Raw genomic sequence first — 17,463 nt, 5'->3', positions numbered from 1 at the left:
AGACCATCTGCAGGGCTGCAGAATGAGGTGTTTCAGTCCAGAACTGTCAGTCTGCAGCTGTCTGCCTTGCAGACAGTAGGACTCATATTCCCTGCTGCTAATGTTCAGGGGGATACTAGGACTGTATAGATCAACCTTACCTGACACCGTGGACCCACTACAATTTGCATACCATCCATGGGTGATGTAATCGCCATTGCGCACTGTGCCCCATCCCATCTGGACAAGAGGAATACTGTCATTAAGCTCAGGGCCCTGGGTCTGAAATCTCCCTCTGCAACTGGATCCTATACTTCCTGACGGGCCGCCCCCAGGTGGTGAGGTTAGGTAACAACATTTCCACCACACTGACCCTCAACACGGGGTCCCCCCATAGATGCGTGCTCAGCCCCCTAAGGTGTCCACATGCTTCCCAGCTGAAGCAGGTTGGAAGAGTTTGTGCATATATTATGGCGACATTTTGTGACGTTTCTGTTCGTTTTCGACTATGGTAAGTTTTCTTTGGGCTGTTCGGGCACACAACATTTATTCTAGAGGCAAGCAGAAGTCGGTATACGAAGTTGGTTACGAAGTCGATAGCCAAAGTCGGTATACGAAGTCTTCGCCCCTTCGTCAGTGATTGGTCTATAGTAGGGATTCTTCAATGTCATTCAAAGAGACGGCTTGTTTTCATGAACATTTCTTCATTGAGTAATACTGCACCAAACATATTCGTTAGATGTAAAATTGCGCGACTAAGATATACTCGGCAAAAAACGTCAAAATGAATGACAGATTTCTTGAGTTATCTTAGATTAATTCTGACTAGTCTATACTGGCTACGGCGTCTCTGGTTTTCCAAGCAAAGGTATTTTAAGGGAGTGTGCGATCACTCTTGTTCGGTTCGCCTAGCCGACTTCGGCTAGGTGCCAGCCAAGCTGAAGCATACTGACTCCTTTAGAGACTGTTTGCACTGACTCTCCACACATCCGACCTTTACACACAAGCACGCACGCACACAGACCACAGTTGACTAGCAGGGGGAGAGAGTGAGCATGACCATCTCCTGTTCAACCTGCTGATTCTCTCTCAGACCGCAAGCAGTCTTATCTGGCTTGTCAGCACTGGAATAAAACAACATCAATTCTAATCCAAACATTATGATCTGATGACGCCGTCTCCCAAAACACAACACCGTACATTCCCTGTGCCACAGTCTCTCGACGATACTGCAATGATCATGTAAATGCTGTCATGAGTACTCCCTCTGCAGTTTTCGGATAAAAAGCTGTGTGGGTATTACCATATTCCTTGTGGCTTCTATCTTTCTGCTTCCCTAACAAGCAGGGGATATCAAAGCAGCTCAGACCGAGACCAAAGGCCTGTGTGGCGATGCATCTTGAGCCCCCCTTAACCGGATGGCGCTGAAACGCTAGAAAATACGCCGTAGCTCTGTATCTGCAGCAGCCCAGAGACTCTGCACAAGCAGATCACAACCACCACTCACTATGGGACAGTCCCTTCTCCTAGTATCCCACATGTTAGTATTCTGCAGGACCCTGTGCATAGGAGAGGGGGCTGAGGGGGACTGAGTGACCCCCCCCCCTGGTGGTGAGGGGGACTGAGGAGCAGCAAGGAGCCGTTATGGGTGCTGGGAGGGTGCTATCTATAACCTAAAGGGTTATTCGGCTGTCCCCATAGGAGAATAAATTGAAGAATGGTTTTTGGTTCCAGATAGAACCCTTTTGGGTTTGATATGAAACCCTTTCCACAGAGGGTTCTACATGGAACCCAAAGGGGTTCTACCTGGATCCAAAAAAAAGGTTATCCCTTTGTGGACAGCCAAAGAACTGTTTTGGAACCCTTTTTTCTAAGAATGTAGGGTGCACAAACTCCTCTCAACTTCGATATTCAGAAAACATTCAAAGCTGTGATACACAACACCCTTAACTTGTGGTTCTGGGTAAATAGAGCCACCTGCCACTGGAACCAGCTCAAACAGTTTCCATTAATGATAAGCCTACACACAATCTTCAGAAAAGTGCAGAGCTCAAACAAAATCCTCGCTAGGAATCATTGGAAGTGAGTGACCTCATAGAGAGGTATACTTTGTAATGGTAAACACAAAATACTCATAGAGAGGTATACTTTGTAATGGTAAACACAAAATATTCATAGAGAGGTATACTTTGTAATGGTAAACACGAAATGCTGGGGCAATGAGATTAAGTGTACCCAGCTCAACAATCCACTATTCAGTGTCTCATAATGCTGAAAGGCTGAACAATCCAATAAGAGCTGCTTGTGTGCTCGTCTTTAGGGAGTGATACACTCTACAGAGTCCCTGACACTGACACACAACCTGATTGTAGAGGATCTTAGCACATCTATCAGAGCACAACCAGTCTTTCATTAATGAATAAGCCATGGCCCTGGAGACTCACGGGCAAATAACTTACGGATACACAAGCAGGAGAAATCACACCTGGCAACAAGGAGCAAACCCTATTGGACCAGGTAATAGCTATAAGTACAGACTAGAGTGGGTAGAGGTTCAGGTCAACAAACAACTACTGAACACTTGATTCACACTATATGGCCGACCTGAACTATACTGTGCTGGCTCGGATATCTTATTTAAAACATTGTCCTTTCCAGTACGATTCCAACAACTATGGTGTATGCATATCCTGGCCAACCCAGCACAGCTTCTCTGTGCTTGATTTGTGAAAATGGACTGGTTTAATTAGATTAAACTAGATTAGATACCCAGTCTTTCCATAGCTCCCATCTGAACCAGTTCAGGATGAGACATGATGGTTTAAATATATATATATATATATATATTTAACTAGCCAAGTCAGTTAAGAACAAATTCTTATTTACAATGACTGCCTAGCCCAGCCAAACCCCGATGATGCTGGGCCAATTGTGGCCGCCCTATGGGACTCCCAATCACAGCCAGATGTGATACAGCCTGGATTCAAACCAGGGACTGTAGTGATGCCTCTTGCACTGAGATGCAGTGCCTTAGACCGCTGCGCCACTCGGAAGCCAGAAACTGACTCTGACACTATCGAACAATGGCACATCCTCCGAGATCAAATCTCACCTTCTCCTACTCTCCAGCACGGATTTAGTCTCCTAAAATCTCTTGAGCTCATTTGATAAAATGGACAAACGATTCCTTTAGGGTGGGATGTTTGACTGATTCCCTCACAGTTTCTTATTGTCAGTCGCTTTCTCTTTCTCCATCTCCCCCTCGGAGAAAGAGGGGATGAATGGGACAGGGAAAGAAAAATCAATTACTCCCCAAAGAGTTGCTCTCATAGGCTGGCAGTGGCAGGCCTGTGGCGTGGAGGAGCGGAGTGGTTGTGACAGTAACAAACGGCAGCTGATGCCCTCTCCATTTCTATTCCAGGAGTAGGAAACAAGGACAGCCAAGGAGACAGTAATAAGGTCCCTGAGTCACCTTGGTAGTTTGGTTATGAGATACAATGATGCTGGCTGCTGTTTGTTGTTTGTGGATGCACTCTCTTACACCAGAATGAGTCAGAGGCCTCACAGACTGAATCCTATTGCTACTGTAACTCCCGCAGTATTCACTACATGCAGTGAATAGTTGAGTCAACTCTGAGGCTAAGTTTCCTTGAGGAATACTACACAGAACTGGGTTAGGTAGGATTGAAATGCTAAACACATTCTGCTATTTAGGTCATTTTGACAAGTGGTATGTGAAGCTAGGACATTGGACTTTTCCATAGGAAAAAAGCCCAACCATTCAGGTCATTCACTCAGACGTGTCATCACACGCGTCATTTATTCAAGCGCATCACCTCTATCACTGGCAAAGATGGTAAAGTTGTTTGAATAACTGGTCAAGTTATTTTCTCGCTGATGTGAGGAATCGTCACAAAATTCAATGAGGGCCAAAACCCAATTTTCACTAGGAAAATTCAATGGTTATTGAATGACAACTATATCAATCGTAGGAGATCACATTTATTGATAACAGTTGTCTATAATAGAATAAATGGCCCAATCAATACCAATAGTTGTAGGCCACACACACACACACACACACACACACACACACACACACACAACCCTAAGACACACGTTTGTTTTACTATCCTTGTGGGGACCAAAGAATTGATTCTCATTCAAAATCCTATTTTCCTTAACCCCTAACCTTAAACCTAACGCTAAACCTAACCCTTAACATAACCCTAACCTTAACCCCATACCCCTAAGCCTAACCCTAAACTTAACCCTTAAGCCTAAAATTGACTTTCTCCTTGTGTCGAACAGTGAAATGTCAGAATTTTCCTTGTTTTACTATCTTTGTGAACCAAACACACACACACAAATACACAGAATATTGTATTTCAATGTATTTCACTGACACCGTCAGTTTTCAGGCTGATGAACCACATGCCTCTAACTATGAACAACTCAATGATAATCTTGCTCAGCCTGTGACGCTTGGTTGTCTCCTACTCCGCTACTCCTCTCTACTCCTGTTGCCACAGCAACGCAACACTCCTCTTCACATCTCGCTCACAGCACATGCTGCCATTAAAAAACATCTTCAAGGGAGAAGAGAGAAAGAGAAGTGCAGATTATGTTGTATCGATATCAACAGTCCAAATATAATAGAACCAAGCAGGATAATATCAGACAGAGACAGACAGACACAGGCAGGTGGGTCAGGCTCACCTCACAGTTGCGTCCGGAGAAGCCGGAGGTGCAGGTGCAGCTGTAAGCCCAGGTATTGGGCAGAGTGTCCTCTGTCTCCGGGTCGGAGGGTTGGGCCGAGCAGGCACCTCCGTTGAGACAGGGCCGTCCCTCGCAGGGGTCAGGCAGGGGAGTGGCCTGGGTGGGGTCAGCCTCAGCCGGGGCAGCCGCCTCCGGAGCAGGGGGCTCCAGATCAAGGGGGGAGGAGAAACCCCCACCCCCGGCACTCAGCAGAAGCAGGAGGAGGTAGAGGGGGCGCTGCGCGGCCACAGGCATCCTCATCTTCTCTTATGTACGTCTAAACCTTATTTGTCACTCCCTCTCTGCGCTCTCTGTTCCTCTTAGCTCTGGCTCAGTGAGTAAGCTGCTGGTCGCTCTGCTATCTGTGTTTGTGGATGAGGGAGCTGAATGGAGAGTGTGTGAGTGTGAGAGGCAGGCTGGTAGGGATGCTGTAGACTGGCTGTGTGCACTGCGACTGAGCAAGCGAGCTGACTGGCTGGCGAGGAGACTGAGGAGGGGGCAAGCTCCCGCCATCGCTCTGATTCATTGTGACGACAGATGACGACAGTCTCTCTCTCGCCCTATCTCCTGCACGCACACATAGCCGCACACATACAAACACAGAGCTGCGAGCACACATGCACATGGAAGCACGCACACACACAGTGTCATCATTCATACCCTCTCCTTGGACCTGGCATGCCCATTTCTACTAGTTTTACCCCAAAGTTTCAGCTAAATAAATCTGGTCACAATTCACATTTGGAATGTTGCAAAGTATGTGCTTTTCAAAGCACTTAAACTGCACCTCATAAGAGACATTCAGCAGTGCAAGTGGGGACACACCCCCATCTGCTACATTGGAGCAACATGGAGCTACAATCCATCACGGAAACTAAAAATATTAACTACTGGGACCAAGACTTAAAAATAACAAATATTGGCACAAGATGGAGGGATTGTTGGAACATAAAAAACTAAATGACACTTAATGAAAATGTTCCCTTAATCCAGTATTATACAAGAGACAATTCACAAACTACAGCACAGCAACAGTCATGTTTTAAAAGTAAAACTAACAATGACTCAATAATCCATGCATTCTGGGAATGCTATAAAAGTCCAAAAGCTATGGGCGGAGTTAGAAAGTTGTCTGTCAGAAGTATTACAATGTAAATGTACTTTTAATCCGTCTGTCTGCATATTTCAAGACATCACATGAGGGTGCAGTGAGATATCTGTCGGGTTGAACGATACTCTTGTCAATTATCCTGAAAAATCTGATACTTAAAAACTGGGAATCAACCAATCCTCCATCGTTAAGACAATGGAAAAATCATATGCTTCATTATCTAAATATTGAAAGAGCGTGGGCGACAAAGAGGAACGCAATTTGAGGACGTGGCGGAGAGAAGTGCAGGCACTGGAGATAGGGGTGGGAACAGGTGGGTCTGGGCAGGTGTGATGTCGTTGATGTTTGTGTTCGTCTGTATGTTGTCTTTTGAATGTTTCCGTTTTGTATTGTATGAAAAAGGAAAAGAAAAAATGTGTACTGAAAAAAGTAATCCGAGCAAAAATCTAAACAATACCCCCTCTCTTCAAATACTCTCAATTACTCAGCAACCAGTTCCCATGGTGATCCCTAGGTACCTAAACACTTGACAGTCATTATAGCTGTAATGTCTGTGACTCTTGTCTCTCCATCACCTTCAAAGATGAGCCCAGAGGTCAGTTCATGAACTACTGTACCTCTCACCAGAGGTCAGTTCATGAACTACTGTACCTCTCACCATGCTCATCCACCAAACTCTGCCTATGAATGGCTCTACTCTTCATGGAGTAATAAAACCATAGCAAGTTACAAGAATCGAAATAAATACATTTGCATAATAAATATAACAGACAGGTTATGAGAATTTTATCAATCAGGAGTTTTCAAAGCCTAACTGAACCGTTCCCCAAAGACTAAGATTGTGTCCCAAATGGCACCCTCCTACTACTTATAGTGGCCTATGGGCTCTGGTCAAAAGTTGTGCGCTATGTAGGGAATAGGGTGCCATTTAGGAAGTACAATAAATATTCCCTCTACCTGAATTGAATCTACCTGAATTGAATCTCATAAGGTTGGTATGATTCATGACCTTAATTTCGGTAAGTAAAAAGCCTTTGCAGGCAGCTACCTCAGAAAGTGACTCCGTCGCTATGTCATGTGACCATGCGGTGTGGTCGATATAAAGCACGGTGGTCGTTAATAGCCCGTCAGCCCACCCGAGTCCCAAATCTCTCATTTCCATAATGAGTCTTCACACGGGCCAGTAAATCTGTCAGCTCAACCACTTCACTCATCTCACAGAGAGTCAGGTACTGTGCTGAAGCCAACTTATCTGCTAGCTGACTGGACTCGGCCCCTCACACACAATGCATATCCACTGGGCCTAAGTAGGATGTAGATGGGGTGTGCAATATGCATGTGCATGAAAACAGTGAAATTACAGGCAGGAGTTACAGGGATACACAATTACAAAATCTGAAAAAGTTTGGTTCTTTTTTAAAGTATGCTTTGGCAATTCAGTGACATAATTTGGCATAAGCTAAGAACCCTGGGACTAAACACCTCCCTCTGCAACTGGATCCTGGATTTCCTGACGGGCCGCCCCCAGGTGGTAAGGGTAGGTAACAACACATTCACCACTGTCATCCTCAACACGGGGGACCCTCAGTGGTGTGTGCTCAGTCTCCTCCTGTACTCCCTGTTCACTCATGCCTGCATGGCCAGGTATGACTTCAACACCATCATTAAGTGCCGATGACACAACAGTGGTAGGCCTGATCACCAACAACGACGAGACAGCCTATAGGGAGGAGGTCAGAGACCTGGCCGGGTGGTGCCAGAATAACAACCTATCCCTCAACGTAACCAAGACTAAGGAGTTGATTGTGGACTACAGGAAAAGAGGACAGAGCACGCCCCCATTCTCATCGATGGGGCTGCAGTGGAGCAGGTTATGAGCTTCAAGTTCCTTGGTGTCCATATCACCAACAAACTAACATGGTCCAAGCACACCAAGACAGTTGTGAAGAGGGCACAACAAAACCTATTACCCCTCAGGAGACTGAAAAGATTTGGCATGGGTCCTCAGATCCTCAAATGGTGCACCATCGAGAGCATCCTGACTGGTTACATCACTGACTGGTATGGCAACTGCTCAACCCCGACCGCAAGGCACTACAGAGGGTAGTGCGAACGGTCCAGTACATCACTGGGGCCAAGCTTCGTGCCATCCAGGACCTCTATACCAGGCGGTGTCAGAGGAAGGTCCTACAAATTGTCAGACTCCAGCCGCCCTAGTCATAGACAGTTCTCTCTGCTACCGCACGGCAAGTAGTACTGGAGTGCCAATTCTAGGTCTAAACAGCTTCTACCCCCAAGCCATAATACTCCTGATCATCTAATCAAATGATTGCCCCCCCACTCTCCGTTATCATCCATGCATAGTCACTTTAATAACTATCTACAAGTACATTTTACCTCAAATAACCGGTGCCCCCGCACATCGACTCTGAACAGGTAACCCCCTGTACACACAGTGGGGCAAAAAAGTATTTAGTCAGCCAACAATTGTGCAAGTTCTCCCACTTAAAAAGATGAGAGGCCTGTAATTTTCATCATAGGTACACTTCAACTATGACAGAAAAAATGATGTTTGAACTTGTTATCAGTATAAAAGACACCTGTCAACAACCTCAAACAGTCACACTCCAAACTCCACTATGGCCAAGACCAAAGAGCTGTCAAAGGACACCAGAAACAAAATTGTAGACCTGCACCAGGCTGGGAAGACTGAATCTGCAATAGGTAAGCAGCTTGGTTTGAAAAAATCAACTGTGGGAGCAATTATTAGGAAATGGTAGACATACAAGACCACTGATAATCTCCCTCGATCTGGGGCTCCACGCAAGATCTCACCCCGTGGGGTCAAAATGATCACAAGAACGGTGAGCAAAAATCCTAGAATCACACGGGGGGACCTAGTGAATGACCTGCAGAGAGCTGGGACCAAAGTAACAAAGCCTACCATCAGTAACACACTACACCGCCAGGGACTCAAATCCTGCAGTGCCAAACGTGTCCCCCTGCTTAAGCCAGTACATGTCCAGGCCCATCTGAAGTTTGCTAGAGAGCATTTGGATGATCCAGAAGAAGATTGGAAGAATGTCATATAGTCAGATGAAACCAAAATATAACTTTTTGGTAAAAACTCAACTCGTCGTGTTTGGAGTACAAAGAATGCTGAGTTGCATCCAAAGAACACCATACCTACTGTGAAGCATGGGGGTGGAAACATCATGCTTTGGGGCTGTTTTTCTGCAAAGGGACCAGGACGACTGATCCGTGTCAAGGAAAGAGTGAATGGGGCCATGTATCATGAGCTTTTGAGTGAAAACCTCCTTCCATCAGCAAGGGCATTGAAGATGAAACGTAGTTGGGTCTTTCAGCATGACAATGATCCCAAAAACACCGCCCGTGCAACGAAGGAGTGGCTTCGTAAGAAGCATTTCAAGGTCCTGGAGTGGCCTAGCCAGTCTCCAGATCTCAAACCCATAGAAAATCTTTGGAGCGTGTTGAAAGTCCGTGTTGCGCAGCAACAGCCCCAAAACATCACTGCTCTAGAGGAGATCTGCATGGAGGAATGGGCCACAATACCAGCAACAGTGTGTGAAAACCTTGTGAAGACTTACAGAAAACGTTTGACCTCTGTCATTGCCAACAAATGCTATATAACAAAGTATTGAGATAAACTTTTATTGACCAAATACTTATTTATCACCATAATTTGCAAATAAAGTCATTAAAAAACTTACATTTCGGCCTCCCGGGTGGCGCAGTGGTTAAGGGCACTGTACTGCAGTGCCAGCTGTGCCATCAGAGACTCTGGGTTTGCGCCCAGGCTGTCCTAACCGACCGGGAGGTCCGTGTGGCGACGCACAATTGGCCTAGTGTCGTCCGGGTTCGGGAGGGCTTGGCCGGTAGGGATGTCCTTGTCTCATCGCGCACCAGTGACTCCTGTGGCGCGCAGTGCGCACGAACCAAGGTTGCCGGGTGCACGGTGTTTCCATGACTTTCAACCTTCGTCTCTCCCGAGCCCGTACGGGAGTTGTAGTGATGAGACAAGATAGTAGCTACTAAAAAACAATTGGACACCATGAAATTGGGGAGAAAAAGGGCTAAAACATTTTTTTAAATCCTACAATGTGATTTTCTGGATTGTTTTTGCATTTTGTCTGTCATAGTTGAAGTGTACCTATGATGAAAATTACATTATGTGGGAGAACTTGCACAATTGGTGGCTGACTAAATACTTTTTTGCGCCACTGTAGTCTCGCTAGTGTTATTTTATCCTGTTCTTTAATTACTTTTATTTAACTGCATTGTTGGTTAGGGGATTGTAAGTAAGCATTTCACTCTAGGTCTACCTACACCTGTTGTATTCGGCACATGTGACTAATCAAACTTGATTTGACAAAGACATTTCTTCTACATTATTTCCTTTTTGTAAGAATTTATGCAAAACTTAAGGCAGAGTTGTTGTGCGCTGCATGTGAAACTGGGGACACACAGCAGTGAACCCTATACGCCTTTGCAGTATCTCCTAATCCTCACTACCCATTTACCCCAACAACAACAACAAATGTAACTGCAGTCGACTATGGTATTTGGTCAGAGTAATTGCAGTTAACCTGCACTGCAGTAAACATTTATTTTGGATGCAATATTTGCAGCATACTGCACTTTACCTAGTTATTTTATTTGTTACCTTTCAGTTAAGAACAAATTCCTATTGACAATGAGGGCCAACCGGGGAACAGTGGGTTAACTGCCTTGTTCAGGGGCAGAATGATCCAGCAACCTTTTGGTTCCTGTCCCAACGCTCTGACCACTAGTCTACCTGCCACCCCAGTTATGCAACAGTGTTCTGCATGCTGACTGCAATCCTTTTTTATAAGGGAAGATTTTAAACCGCCTCCTTGGGTAGGAAAGGAAAATAAATTCCTCCAGAGGTGACATTCAAGACCACCTCTCTGCCTGTCCCCTAGCATCTCCCTGGCCGTGACCCTACTCTGAGGGTGTCTCAGGGAAAGTTGAGATAACAAAAAACGCATTTCCAATTCACACTATTAGTATAGCATTTTACATATATAAATAGGACAAATATAAAGTGCCACCAAACTATACTGTATATCTCAATTGTCATGAGCAAATCCATATCCCTCTCGGAACATTAACAATGGTTCTAAAAAAAGAGAGGGATGACTTCTGTAGAATGACTCGGTCCTTTCAAAGTAAATTGTGGTGTTTACTTCATCCACGCAGTAGATACATAAGGGCTTTGTCCACCATTCACAGAAACATCAATCCTTCAAGTACTACTCTTAATAAACCATGACATCTAAATTGGTAGGGTCTGTGGTAATCAGCTGCTCATATAAAATATATAATCAGATATGTTATGCATCAAGCAACTCCTACTCCCATTGATCACCTCTAGGATTATATCCATCAGTCAAAACCACAGAATGGAGGATAAAACAAACAGGAGGATGGATTAAATAAAGACAACACAGATGAGTCAAACAGTTACTTTATTTTATGTTCAGGTAAAAACATGAACCTGATGCAGTAAATTATTGCAGATCTTAGAAACCAGCACATGAACGATTAGGCCAGGAGAGCAGAGTGGGGCCCTCCCCTGGCCACAGACTGCAGGTGCACACCACGGTTTGTTCCAAGCCAGCAGCCAAAAAATAAACTACAGCAAGAAAAAAAATTAGAAAATTAAAAAAGGTAAAGCAGACATCCACCTCAAACCGGGCGTCAAACTGCATATAAACTCTTATTCCATAAATGAACTTGAAATGCTATCTGGCCATGAAATGAGTCCAGCCAAATGTGTGCTCTCAGCTACAACAGGGATTGGGGGTGGCGGCTCGGCGCAAGGCCCAGCCAATCAGTCTTCCCAGAGGGCACTCCCTCAGGGTCCAGCTGAGACACACTACTACTCCATCAAAGTGAGGGCAAAAATGAAAGTCCAACACATTGGATAACTCTTATAACGTTTGAGCTGAAGCTCTGTAATTGTAGGCCAGAAAAACAATTTCAATTTAGGAAAAAAAATAGAGTAGGTACTACGCTCTTATCACTACCCGCAGTCAACCAACTGCAACTCTCGTTTCCAAAAAATGTATAAGCAAAAACACAGAGGGGGAAAAGCAGAACCAAAATGCAACAAATTGGGGCCGTATAATACACGAGAACAGAATGCAAACAGACAAACTGAAGGGGAAAGGAGACACGAGAACAAAGAGCTATTCTATCAAATGTGTAGAATGAGCAAAGTCTGCAAATTTTTCTGTACAAATTATCTTTGGAGCTAAAGTGAACCTAGCTTGCTCAATGGACCTCCCCTCCCCACCACAGTGATGTCATTCACCACTCTGGAGAAGAAACATCCCTTTAAATATCACACAGCAATGCATTTAAAATGTCACCCACATTTTTTTTCTTTTTTTCTTTTTAAACATTACTCAACTACTGATATAATTTTTCCGCAGTTTTATTTATTTTTTGTTCTGCGAGTCATGTAACGCCTTTGTAGGAGAGACAGGGGCAGCAAATATATATCAAGTCCTTTTTTAATTTCTGCAAGCTGCGTTCTCTAACAAGAAGGCTGTACACATTTTGCCTTGATGTAGGTGATTACAAAAAGAAAAAACTAGAAGGAAGTCATGATTACGTCGGTTTGCTGTAGAAGGCATTTTGAATGGGAGACCGCGAGATCAGGACAGGTGGAAGGACTGCTGGCCCTCTCGGGCCGCAATCAACAGTTTCTTGCGCATGATCTCGATGCTGGAGTAGTCTGGCAGCTTCAGGTAGTTGACGCAGGTCATTACCGAGGGCAGGAAGTCGTCCGGGTTCTCCGTTGACTCAAAAGTCTTCCGCACAATGGTCAGCGGCGGGTTCAGACTACGGAAACCTGGAGGAGAGAGGTTGGATGCTCAGAATCAGATCAAAACTGAGCCATGGTTGGATTTCGTCTGTCGACATACTTAATATGCCTTTTGCCTCGTCCCATTCTCTGTCCTTGAGGTCTATGGTGTTCATGCCTATTTGTGTGGGTTTCCAGTAGGGTGAGCGGTGTCCCGTTCATTTCTTTACTAAGTGCATGAGGGCGCGACATGACTGCAGCCTAAGTTAAAATGCTCCGCAGTCAGAAAACATGTCACCCAAAGTATGGGCTTGTTCAATCCACAAAGTCAGAGAACGGGACCCACGCATCTTCGAGGCACAACAATTCTTCAAGTGTGTATGGTGAGTGAGTGTGTGTAGGTATCCCTGACCACTCACCTCCAACAGGCAGCCTGGGGCTTCCTGTGACAAACTGCAGGAAGAGTCTCTGCTGCTCTGCGTCAAAACTACTGAGCACATCAAACAGGAACCCAACAGCACGACTGTGGAGAGAAACAGACAACACATCAAACCACTGCACTCTGGCAAGTCCTAAACATGACACTCAATGTAGGTCTGGTCGCTGACCTGTCATGCGTGTAGCCGTGGTCGGGACGACAGCACTCCATCAGGGTCTTGACGTCCCAGGTCTCGGACTTGCTGCCACAAAGCAGCTGATCCAACTACAGGTGGATGGGAGAGCATAGAGGGGGTTAGCAACGTGACACCCTGAAGACAAACAGAACAGAAAAATAAATAATTGTTTCTTGAGATTAGCGATAAGCGGGACTCACCTCTTCAGGGTAGAAATACTGCAAGTGATGCAGGGGGAAGACCGACTCGAACCCTTCCCTGAAAGACTCAAACTGCCGGGACACGCCTTCGTTCATCGTCCAGTAGACCACCAGCTGTGGAGAGAAGAGGACCAACAGTCAGGTGGTGTGTGGAGATTCTATATGTAGGAGCCCTGTGTGTATGTGCGAGCTACCCACCCTGAGGTACTCCTCCAGGTTGTAGATGGTGACAGGGACATCCTTGCCCCCCTTCTTCAGCTCAATGTTGGGGAAACCAGGCAGGGTGAAGTCCAGGCCCAGGTCCTCCACAGAGCAGCCGTTCATGTTGAGACTCTCCAGAGCCTGCTGCAGGGTCTCCCTTGTCTAGGAGACACACATGGATGAAACAGGCCTTTTATTAATATGGGGAACGTAACATGGATGAGCATCAGCAATCTGATAGGGAGGGGCCATTTTTATTTCAAATCAAATTTTATTTGTCACATACACATGATTAGCAGATGTTAATGCGAGTGTAGCGAAATGCTTGTGCTTCTAGTTCCGACAATGCAGTAATAACCAACAATTCAAAAACTACTGTCTTATACACAAGTGTAAGGGGATAAAGAATATGTACATAAAGATATGAATGAGTGATGGTACAGAGCAGCATAGGCAAGATACAGTAGATGGTATTGAGTACAGTATATACATATGAGATGAGTATGTAAACAAAGTGGCATAGTTAAAGTGGCTAGTGATACGTGTATTACATAAAGATGCAGTAGATGATCGAGCACAGTATATACGTATACATATGAGATGAATAATGTAGGGTATGTAAACATTATATTAGGTAGCATTTTTCAAAGTGGCTAGTGATATATTTTACATAATTTCCCATCAATTCCCATTATTAAAGTGGCTGGAGTTGAGTTAATGTGTTGGCAGCAGCCACTCAATGTTAGTGGTTGCTGTTTAACAGTCTGATGCCCTTGAGATAGAAGCTGTTTTTCAGTCTCTCGGTCCCAGCTTTGATGCACCTGTACTGACCTCGCCTTCTGGATGGTAGCGGGGTGAACAGGCAGTGGCTCGGGTGGTTGTTGTCCTTGATGATCTTTATGGCCTTCCTGTAACATCGGGTGGTGTAGGCGTCCTGGAGGGCAGGTAGTTTGCCCCCGGTGATGCGTTGTGCAAACCTCACTACCCTCTGGAGAGCCTTACGGTTGTGGGCGGAGCAGGTGCCGTACCAGGCGGTGATACAGCCCGCCAGTATGCTCTCGATTGTGCATCTGTAGAAGTTTGTGAGTGCTTTTGGTGACAAGCCAAATTTCTTCAGACCCTGAGGTTGAAGAGGCACCGCTGCTCCTTCTTCACGATGCTGTCTGTGTGGGTGGACCAATTCAGTTTGTCTGTGATGTGTATGCCGAGGAACTTAAAACTTACTACCCTCTCCACTACTGTTCCATCGATGTGGATAGGGGGGTGTTCCCTCTGCTGTTTCCTGAAGTCCACAATCATCTCCTTAGTTTTGTTGACGTTGAGTGTGAGGTTATTTTCCTGACACCACACTCCGAGGGCCCTCACCTCCTCCCTGTAGGCTGTCTCGTCGTTGTTGGTAATCAAGCCTACCACTGTTGTGTCATCCGCAAACTTGATGATTGAGTTGGAGGCGTGCATGGCCACGCAGTCGTGGGTGAACAGGGAGTACAGGAGAGGGCTCAGAACGCACCCTTGTGGGGCACCAGTTTTGAGGATCAGCGGGGTGGAGATGTTGTTGCCTACCCTCACCACCTGGGGGCGGCCCGTCAGGAAGTCCAGTACCCAGTTGCACAGGGCGGGGTCGAGACCCAGGGTCTCGAGTTTGATGACGAGCTTGGAGGGTACTATGGTGTTAAATGCCGAGCTGTAGTCGATGAACAGCATTCTCACGTAGGTATTCCTCTTGTCCAGATGGGTTAGGGCAGTGTGCAGTGTGGTTGAGATTGCATCATCTGTGGACCTATTTGGACGGTAAGCAAATTGGAGTGGGTCTATGGTGTCAGGTAGGGTGGGGGTGATATGGTCCTTGACTAGTCTCTCAAAGCACTTCATGATGACGGAAGTGAGTGCTACGGGGCGGTAGTCGTTTAGCTCAGTTACCTTAGCTTTCTTGGGAACAGGAACAATGGTGGCCCTCTTGAAGCATGTGGGAACAGCAGACTGGTATAGGGATTGATTGAATATGTCCGTAAACACACCAGCCAGCTGGTCTGCGCATGCTCTGAGGGCGCGGCTGGGGATGCCGTCTGGGCCTGCAGCCTTGCGAGGGTTAACACGTTTAAATGTTTTACTCACCTCGGCTGCAGTGAAGGTGAGTCTGCATGTTTTCGTTGCAGGCCGTGTCAGTGGCACTGTATTGTCCTCAAAGCGGGCAAAAAAGTTATTTAGTCTGCCTGGGAGCAAGACATCCTGGTCCGTGACTGGGCTGGTTTTCTTTTTGTAATCCGTGATTGACTGTAGACCCTGCCACATACCTTGTGTCTGAGCCGTTGAATTGAGATTCTACTTAGTCTCTATACTGACGCTTAGCTTGTTTGATTGCCTTGGAGGGAATAGCTGCACTGTTTGTATTCGGTCATGTTTCCAGTCACCATGCCCTGATTAAAAGCAGTGGTTTGCGCTTTCAGTTTCACGCGAATGCTGCCATCAATCCACAGTTTCTGGTTTGGGAATGTTTTAATCGTTGCTATGGGAACAACATCTTCAACACACGTTCTAATGAACTCGCACACCAAATCAGCGTATTCGTCAATGTCGTTGTCTGACGCAATACGAAACATATCCCAGTCCACGTGATGGAAGCAGTCTTGGAGTGTGGAATCAGATTGGTCGGACCTCAGCGTGGGAGCTTCTTGTTTTAGTTTCTTTCTGTAGGCAGGGATCAACAAAATTGAGTCGTGGTCAGCTTTTCCGAAAGGAGGGCGGGGCAGGGCCTTATATGCGTCGCGCAAGTTAGAATAACAATGATCCAAGGTTTTGCCAGCCCCGATTGCGCAATCGATATGCTGATACAATTTAGGGAGTCTTGTTTTCAGATTAGCCTTGTTAAAAGCCCCAGCTACAATGAATGCAGCCTCAGGATGTATGGATTCCAGTTTGCAAAGAGTCAAATAAAGTTCGTTCAGAGCCATCGATGTGTCTGCTTGGGGGGGAATATATACGGCTGTGATTATAATCGAAGAGAATTCTCTTGGTAGATAATGCGGTCGACATTTGATTAAATATTTTACCTTTATTTAACTAGGTAAGTCAGTTAAGAACAAATTCTTATTTTCAATGACGGCCTAGGAACAGTGGGTTAACTGCCTTGTTCAGGGGCAGAATGACAGATTTGTACCTTGTCAGCTGGGGGGTTTGAACTTGCAACCTTCCGGTTACTAGTCCAACGCTCTAACCACTAGGCTACCCTGCCGCCATGCTGGTTGAACTCAGAAGTTAGGCTAGCAAAACATTACTGACACTTGAGTAAAGCTGCAAATTCTGACACGCATGAACTTATGTGAGGACTGCGACGTACTTTGCTCAGTGCGTGGTGAGGAGTCACAGAGGGGATGTCTAGTGAAGTGTAAATCTAGCCTTACTATAGCTACCACTATGAACGCCATCTCTGAGAAAGACCTCTGTTAAACCGTCCAAGTTCTCATTTCCAAAGACAAATTGTAATGACTGAGGTTAGCTGCGTCTGGGGAAGTTGTGTATATCGGAGACTGACCTGGGAGAGGTCCTGCTCCAGCCTCTTCTTCTGGCGGATGATATCCTCCAGGTGCTGGATGGACTTGGCCACACCCGGGTCAATGTTGACCAGGTCGTGGGAGCTGATGGATGTCTCGTGCCGCAGCATCCACTTGTAGAAGGGCAGCCCCAGGGGCAGGTCCAGCTGGGAGGGAGTGGAGAGGAGACAGATGTGTTAGTTCAGCAGAGGGCTCC

General features: G+C 45.9%; 2 protein-coding genes across 14 annotated transcripts in view; both read right to left on the bottom strand.

The window, feature by feature from the left end:
* LOC135546283 (delta and Notch-like epidermal growth factor-related receptor) overlaps positions 1 to 5,175 on the bottom strand; it is a 69,486-nt gene extending 64,311 nt beyond the window's left edge. Inside the window, exon 1 of the mRNA XM_064974588.1 lies at positions 4,699 to 5,175. Within this exon, the coding sequence (XP_064830660.1) occupies positions 4,699 to 4,998 (300 nt within the window). The 5' untranslated portion in view covers positions 4,999 to 5,175. The remainder of the gene's footprint in view (positions 1 to 4,698) is intronic.
* A 6,166-nt stretch (positions 5,176 to 11,341) lies between these two features.
* LOC135546281 (E3 ubiquitin-protein ligase TRIP12) overlaps positions 11,342 to 17,463 on the bottom strand; it is a 60,485-nt gene continuing 54,363 nt past the window's right edge. For all 13 annotated transcript variants that reach the window (XM_064974577.1, XM_064974580.1, XM_064974574.1 and 10 more), the window contains 6 exons: positions 17,249 to 17,413; positions 13,714 to 13,878; positions 13,516 to 13,629; positions 13,310 to 13,404; positions 13,121 to 13,224; positions 11,342 to 12,749 (listed from right to left, as the gene is read on the bottom strand). In XM_064974577.1, the coding sequence (XP_064830649.1) occupies positions 12,553 to 12,749; positions 13,121 to 13,224; positions 13,310 to 13,404; positions 13,516 to 13,629; positions 13,714 to 13,878; positions 17,249 to 17,413 (840 nt within the window). In that variant the 3' untranslated portion in view covers positions 11,342 to 12,552. The remainder of the gene's footprint in view (positions 12,750 to 13,120; positions 13,225 to 13,309; positions 13,405 to 13,515; positions 13,630 to 13,713; positions 13,879 to 17,248; positions 17,414 to 17,463) is intronic.

This window comes from Oncorhynchus masou, chromosome 9, assembly GCF_036934945.1.
Source record: "Oncorhynchus masou masou isolate Uvic2021 chromosome 9, UVic_Omas_1.1, whole genome shotgun sequence".
Taxonomy (NCBI): Eukaryota; Metazoa; Chordata; class Actinopteri; order Salmoniformes; family Salmonidae; genus Oncorhynchus; species Oncorhynchus masou.
The sequence above is the reverse complement of the archived record's forward strand: the minus strand, read 5'-3'. Positions and strand labels throughout refer to the sequence as shown.